This window comes from Lactuca virosa, chromosome 6, assembly GCF_052849685.1.
Source record: "Lactuca virosa cultivar CGN04683 chromosome 6, Lactuca_virosa_CGN04683_v6, whole genome shotgun sequence".
Taxonomy (NCBI): Eukaryota; Viridiplantae; Streptophyta; class Magnoliopsida; order Asterales; family Asteraceae; genus Lactuca; species Lactuca virosa.
Genome location: NC_136431.1, coordinates 266,154,423 through 266,161,796, shown reverse-complemented (window position 1 = coordinate 266,161,796; position 7,374 = coordinate 266,154,423). Strand labels below are relative to the sequence as shown.

At 32.6% G+C, this 7,374-nt stretch overlaps 1 protein-coding gene across 2 annotated transcripts; it reads right to left on the bottom strand.

Annotated features, from left to right (window-relative positions):
- Nucleotides 1–201: 201 nt before the first annotated feature.
- Nucleotides 202–3,769, bottom strand: LOC145120079 (protein DA1-like). 2 transcript variants are annotated; one of them, XM_079055863.1, is made up of 12 exons: nt 3,512–3,769; nt 2,711–2,869; nt 2,421–2,511; nt 2,159–2,306; nt 1,962–2,082; nt 1,793–1,876; nt 1,603–1,722; nt 1,312–1,524; nt 1,107–1,169; nt 901–1,019; nt 732–790; nt 202–638 (listed from the first exon to the last, which is right to left on the bottom strand). In XM_079055863.1, exons 2-12 carry the CDS (start codon nt 2,825–2,827, stop codon nt 325–327), a joined length of 1,449 nt encoding a protein of 482 aa, XP_078911989.1. In that variant the 5' UTR covers nt 2,828–2,869; nt 3,512–3,769; the 3' UTR covers nt 202–324. The 2 variants fall into 2 exon arrangements, with proteins under 2 accessions (XP_078911989.1, XP_078911992.1); XM_079055866.1 differs by having other exon boundaries at nt 2,421–2,508.
- Nucleotides 3,770–7,374: the final 3,605 nt, after the last annotated feature.

The window sequence follows — 7,374 nt, the reverse complement described above, 5'->3', positions numbered from 1 at the left end:
TAATACTTATTCATCCTAATTTGTATTTGCAAATTGCAATGAATTTTCTCTTCACACCCAACTCTTTTAATTGAAAAAAAGAGAAACATTATGATCCTTTCACTTGCGTATGTGATGATTTTGGCACCTTTCACAACTCTATGTCAAACCTTCAACAAAAGCATCATAAAAAAAGCTGAAATTGCAGCCAACAACAACAAATGAAAAGAAAAAAAGAATGCGAGATTTTATTATTATAAAGACAAAATCTACACGTGGAAAAAAAATGCAATTTCAATAGTGGTATACATTCTCTAATCACAAAGAAAAAAAAATGATCCAAATTTAGAAAGGAAAAGTCCCTGTCAATCGAATATGTTCCAAGGTTCTTGGAAGTCCGTACTTAATTACTGCCTGATTCCCAGCTCTAAAACCATTCCCATAAACCGGTGACATGTCAGATTCAATCTGATGCTTGAAAAACTCAGCAAGCTTTTTGTCAAATGGAGACCTTTTCCCTCCTTGCCTTGATGACGTGGCAGATGATGACGTGGACGATGTGGTCCCACTTGATATCAAAGCTATTTGGGATCTTAACCACATGTGAGCCAACACTTGACATATTCCTTCTTCAACTTCTTGACTAAGTGTTCGATACCCTTTAAAGGAAACAAAAAAGATATAATTTATTTGTCATTTAAATGCCAAAAAAAAAAAAAAAAAAAAAGTTTCAAGGAAGAGTGCAAAAAAACCTTGAAGTCGAAGCCATGCGTGCATCATTTCATGAGCTAAGATTGATCCAGTCAGCAACCTATTCACAAATTATGTCAAACTCAAATCTTATAAATCTAAATTAATTAATTAAAAGTATATAAAGTAACTAAATTTGACAATTTATAAAATTAAAAAAAATAAAAATACCTTGGAAGGCCATATAAAATGAGAATGGCTGTAACCTCACAGCGACGTGTCAACTTATACGGTTCGGTTCTCATATCCGGGACCCGGTTTCCCATCCCCATCCTTGGTCTTCTCAAAACCTGCCACATGTCAAATCATGAATAAACTAATAAATTTTTTAAAAGGGTATTTAAGGAAATAAATAATTAGTAAAAATAAATACATACTGTGCTGACGGTTTGCTCCTCAGAGAGGCATAGTCCACGTGTCTCAGGCATGTGATAATGACCCTGAAATGAAAAAGATGAGGAGGGTATTTTCGTCTTTTCTTTTTTCATAGGCGAGAGATCGACACAGTACAACCTGTTTTGTTTTGTTTTGTTTTGTTTTGTTGTGTGTAAGATTGAATGATGGAAAGAAATGTTGACTTACATTTCTCTCTCCATCCATGGCTTCATTAAGAGCTTGTCTCTCAACCAAAAGTAAAGGAATTTTTTGTTCCACTTTCATATTTATACTTTCATAAAACAATTGAATATCAAGATAAAGTGGTTGACATTCACTTGTATCCATCACTGAAGAGTCAAGACACTCAAGGCATAGTTTCCTCCCATCATTAAGAGCAGCATAGCTTGTTTCACGTGGCTATAAAAAAAAAATATATATTTATTATTTAATAAAAAAAATCAAAGTAATTGTATTCATTATAAGTTTATAACATACCTCCATTCGCTCACAACTACAACATCTAGGAGTTCCATCATGCTCATGAAATGGGCAATACTTTTGGGCCCAAAATGGATGGGCCCTATACTCGATAAGTCCAGCAGCATTTGTTGGAATCTGTAAAAGATTTAAATTTTTTTAAAGAAAAAAAAATGGTAGTTTTAGTTTATAGTTTATTAATACTTACAAAGTGTTGGCAAACATCACATTTTGGATGATAGTGCTCCTTGTAGCAAGATTTGTGATAAGGATAATTTCCTGACATTGAAAACTGTAGAGAAAAGTAGGATAAATTATAAATTATAAATAAACAAAAGTAAATCACTATTTCTTGAAAATATGTATGAAATGAATACCTCATAATCAGCAATTGGTTGGTTACATGCATGGCATCTAAAACACTCTGGATGCCAAACTGCACCCATGCAACTTAAAAATCTTCCATGGCCAATTTCGTAATTACAACCAGCACATATCCTACAACAAAATGATAAATACAATTTATACACATTTTTTAAGAATGTAATTGCAATAATGAAATAAATAAAGTTACCTAAATCCTGTGGAATATGGGAATGGTATAGGTTGATAAATATTTCCATTTCCATTTACATGTCTATTTCTGGGTGGTGACTCAACTTTAAGACTTTCCTGTAATGCCCTTGCAAGTTGTTCATCTTCTTTCAGTTGAGAATCATCACCTAGCCAATGAATTTAAGAAACAAACAAACGACTTTTAGTATATATATTTGAATCTATAGTTTTACTATGAAAAAGACAATATGAGCACAGATGATTATAATTACATCACTTACTAATTACATCATGTTTCCCTCTCCCTTCTTCTTCTGCAAGTGATATTGCAATTGCACGATCAATATCTTCTATCTCAGACTCTGGATCCTGCTAAAGTTTTATTCATGTAAGAAAGACAAGGGTTAACTATGTGTATTAAACAAGAAAGATACCAAGGTGAAATGCTTGAAAAAAGGTCAAACATTGCATAGATCAATTTGAAAAGAGGAATGAATACCCTCTAAATTACAATATCAAAGATTGCATACATTGATATGTCTCAAAAAGGGAGTGAAAATATGGATTTTACCCAAGATGTAGAAGGGTAATTTCCTGCTGATGTTGTATTCTCTTCATATCTCCAGTTATATTCCCCTTCTGAAACTTCATGGTTGGAGCCTTTAAAAATTCTGCTAAGCCAACCCATGGATAGTAACTACTATCTGTACAGGTCCAAATAATACTCTACCTGAAGAAACAACAAAAAGCATAAAGAATAGGTAAGATCATGATATTCAATTGGGGATTTCTCATAAAGAATAGAAAAATGTGTCTTGACTCCTTAAAGATAACAAGAACTATAATGGCTCTTCAGTTATGACAATGAGAAATTGAGATTAATGAGGACAAGTAACATCAATGGATTGAAATGTTCAAATGGGACGAATACTCAGTTACCAATGCGGTTCATAATGAACTTACTAATGTTCTCTACTGATTATAGAGTAATAGAATCGGATAGCCACAGATGGAAAGCCAGAGTATAGCTTGATTAGAAGTTTAATAACCTTAAGGTTTCAAACAAATCGGATAATAGAAGAATTGGAAGAATCCAGAGCTGCCGTATTACAACAATCAAGCTCATATAAAACGAACACACAGAGGCATAAATAAGATAAAACGAAATCAATTAGACTAATTACTCATACGTGATAAAACCACATAAAAGACAACATTGTTTCTGCAATTCCGAATTCACAAACATCCGGACTCACCAAAAACTTCTGGTTTTGTGCAGTTCATATGCAGCAACAGTGATGATCATTAAGAAAATTAAGAACAATTATAACAACTAAAACACAGTAAAGTAAAGGCAGTCGTGTGTTCTTACGATTATAATCAAGTCTTGAGCAAAATCGTTAATCCTCCACCAAAATCGAAAGCGAAAGAGGGTGTACGATTACAAGACGAAGCTTTAACAGGATCACGGGCGTGAGAGAGAAATCGAAGATGTGTGAAGGGTTTAGGTTCGTGATTCTGGGAAATTGTTTTGACCTTGAAGAATTTGAGAATCACGAACCCAACACGGCATTAGCTTTCGCTTTAGGAAGATGTTAAGAATTCTACCAGGAAAAGTCAAAATTAAAATAAATACGCGTTCCTTAAATATTAAATAGAAGGATATTATGTGTTTTATGATCTTATTTATTAGGTAATTTATACCTAGATATAACTCAATAAAGCATGTTATCATTTATGGGTCGATTTAATTTTAAACAAATTTCTAATAAGTATGAAACTATATAAATATTAAAAATACATAAAAGGTATTATAACAAACACTGAGAACTCATATTAACTAAAGTATATAATAATATAAAAAATTGAAATTATAAACTTCTTAATAATGAAATGTGGGTACTCTAGAACAAAGTCGACCAAGTCAATAGGTTTAAAACTAAACAATTAAATACATTTGACTTTTGTTTCAAATAGTGAGAAATAAAAATAATATATTATGATATTAAAAGATATTATTGATTTTTTAAAGAGATAAATAAATGTAGGTTTTGTTAACATCTTCCTATATAGAGAAAGCAAAATCCATATTGAGATAGAATTTCTACTTAGATGTAAAATCTTATCTTAACCTATTATTTTACTTTATTCTTTATTTTATACTCAAGTTTTCAAATCTTAGAAAATTTGCTATTTATGCTAAAAAATCTAATGTATTACTTCAAACAATATGCTCATTCAACTTGAAATCGAGCTTCAAAAGATAATTAATCAACTCAAAATCGAGCATTACAAATCACAGTAAGCCTCGTCGAAGGTACAACTTTATCCATTCATCTTGAATTAGGCAGAAAATCGAGAAATGCATGTTAGTCTTTTTGTGATCTTATTATATTTGAGGTTTAAAAAAACTCGTCATGGAACGTCATGGCTCCAATGCTTGTAGTTGACGTCACGATTTAACAAAATGTTGCCATAAGTCATGTACGTATATAAAAATGAATAATTATGGAATATATATCTTACTATATTATTATACAAACCTTACTATTTCTAAAAATAGATTTAAGACGTTCAAACCATTAAGCTAACAGTACAAATTTCTTATGCATTATATGAAAGATTTGATTTTTAGTTTGACTTCGCTCATTATCTTTTCCTCATTTATCTCTTCTTTTGACTTGGTAATTGAACAACCGTATGTAATCCCATTTAATTCGCCTAAACACAAGCTCAAAAGGCAGAGTGCCAGTCTCGTATCCTTCATCGCTCTCTCTCTTGGTAACCAGTCCCTCTCACTTTCTCAAAACCCTAGCTATAAACGAAGAGGCAGCCGATGATTCTTCCTAGAAACAACACCTTGATGTAATGATTATGGCTAAAAGAGGTTAAAATCAACTTTGCAATCGTAGTATCGATCTTCGGGGGTGTTTGGCTTAGCTTTTTAGAAGTCAAAAGTCCTTTTAGGAAAAGATAGAAGGTAAAAGATGTTTGGCAAATGCATTTTAAAAGCTACTTTTGGATTTGGATACAAGTAAAAATGAACTTTTTGAAAAAGTCAGGAAAACCTGACTTTTTGTAACTTTTCCAAGAAGGACTTTTGCCATCAATATTGAAGTCAGACACCCCTAAAAAGCTAAGCCAAACACCCCCTTCGTAGGCATCAATATTGAAGTCATCTTCTGTTCTTGGACGGTGAGATTTATAGCAGGGGAGGGAACAAAGATGTATCTGCCATCAATGGCTTCTTATCTCCCGCACCCCAAACCCTTTGAGTTGTTGCGTTTAAAACCCTTGTTTCTCTCGCACAAGCTCACTCTCTACCATCAATGGCTTCTTATCTCCCGCACCCTTCAACAACCTTGACAATCTCCTACAAAAAATCAGGTTTCAGACCCTCAAACCTTCCAACAACCCTATTATTCATCGAAAACAATCAAATCAATTCCATTTCAAAACCATATCTAACCTATAAAACCTCATCTCATCTCAATTTTCTCCTAAACCCTTGTTGCACAGCAACAAAATCTTCAACGTCGTCTTCAACAACAAACGTGTTTCTCGAAAAACTTGAAAAAGACGACAATTTACCGGTGGTTGAAGACTCCCCAGTGAAATTCTTATTTTGGGCATTGTTGTGGGCATCTTTTTTGGTAGCTTTATATGCATTTTCTCCTGCGGATGCTAAAGCACAAGAAGCACATGCGGCTGTGCAGTCCATTAAAGCTTCAAGCTTCGGATTGAAGTTCGCTAATTTCTTAAGAGGGTAGGGTTAGCCAGATGAAGCTGTGGTGTTTGCTTTAGCTACACTTCCAGTGATCGAGCTCCGTGGTGCTATTCCTGTTGGGTATTGATTACAACTCAAACCTGTTCTTCTCACTGCTTTATCTGTTCTTGGGTTAGTCCACTTCCCTAACATTGTTTTCATCAATCTACTGTCAATCTGTTTATATTATTCATGATTACTTATTTTTTTAACTTTGGGGTTTAGTTATGTGCTTGATTAAATTAACGAAGGTATCAATATTGCATTTAAAATAAGTTATAAGTAATGATTTGGTGTCTCAAACAAATTGTTTTTTAGGGATTTAAAACTGTTTATTCCTCCCATCGCAGATACATCTTTGTTCCCTCCCCTGCTATAAATCTCACCGTCCAAGAACAGAAGATGAATTCATCTCCCATCTTCCACTATGCCCAAATTCTCAGGGTACTCTTTTTATCCATCTTCATCCTTCCCCAAATGATTTTCGATAGCAATGATGTCGGACCATCACGACCTTCTCTCTTTTTCAGGTTATATTCATATTCTCTTGATTCTGTCATCATATGATTTCAGATCGCTTCTGCATCTCTTTCCATATTCATATTCACCAACATACAGGTAACATGTTATGTCAAATGGTCTAACATTTCACTGACCCTCTTAGTTTTCATCTTTATTTTTTTTATTTCAGGGTATGTGATCCATAGAGAAGGTAATTCTTCTCTCCTTCGACATTTAAAGTTTCCTTTTTTGTTTAGTTGCATAAATATTTGATTTTGATGTAGATTTGCTCTGTATCATATGTGTGTGCGTGTTTCTTGAAGTTTTTTGGATATCTTCTCCACCTGATGTTCATGCTTGAGAGAAAAGGTTATCATAGGCGATTTTAAAAATCTTTGTAAATACATTGCTAATATATGTTTTTACATCAAGTGCAAATTTGTTATAAAATGTTTTTTTTGTTAAATCTATATATGTTTCATCTTAAATAAAATGTCGGTTTTTGCATCAAACCAAAATTTGTATAATTTATTTTATAAAATGTTGTTTTTTGCGTCACTTGATATTTACTAAACTTCATAGCATCCTAAATTTGAGTAAATGTCACTTTTTATAAAATGCTTTTTGTCATAATTTTATAAAATCTCAGTGTTTATAAATCTTGATTATCAAGTTATGTCATATGCCTACGAATCTTTAGTTTTAAAGTATGTTCCTTAAAATATAAATTAAATGAATGTAGATTATTTTTTGTTCAATTAAAGATGATAAAATCCAAATATTTTAATTGTGACTCTATAGTAGGAAGGACAGGACACTTCGTGGTTGGTGCTAAAAGACTAAACTAATGGCTTTTGTTTTTATTCAAAGAATTTTAATAAAATCCAATTATTATAATTGGTGCATTATAGTAGGAATTAGGAAGACCATTTGGTGTTTTCTTTTTACCCTTCTATTTCATTTTTAGG

Excerpts from the sequence above, each read along its gene's own strand:
- LOC145120079 (XM_079055863.1), bottom strand. The coding sequence starts at position 2,827 with ATGGGTTGGCTTAGCAGAATTTTTAAAGGCTCCAACCATGAAGTTTCA. Across the intron at positions 1,020-1,106 it reads AGGAGCAAACCGTCAGCACA|GTTTTGAGAAGACCAAGGAT; the intron begins GTATGTATTTAT and ends GACATGTGGCAG. Across the intron at positions 791-900 it reads ATTTTATATGGCCTTCCAAG|GTTGCTGACTGGATCAATCT; the intron begins GTATTTTTATTT and ends ATTTGTGAATAG.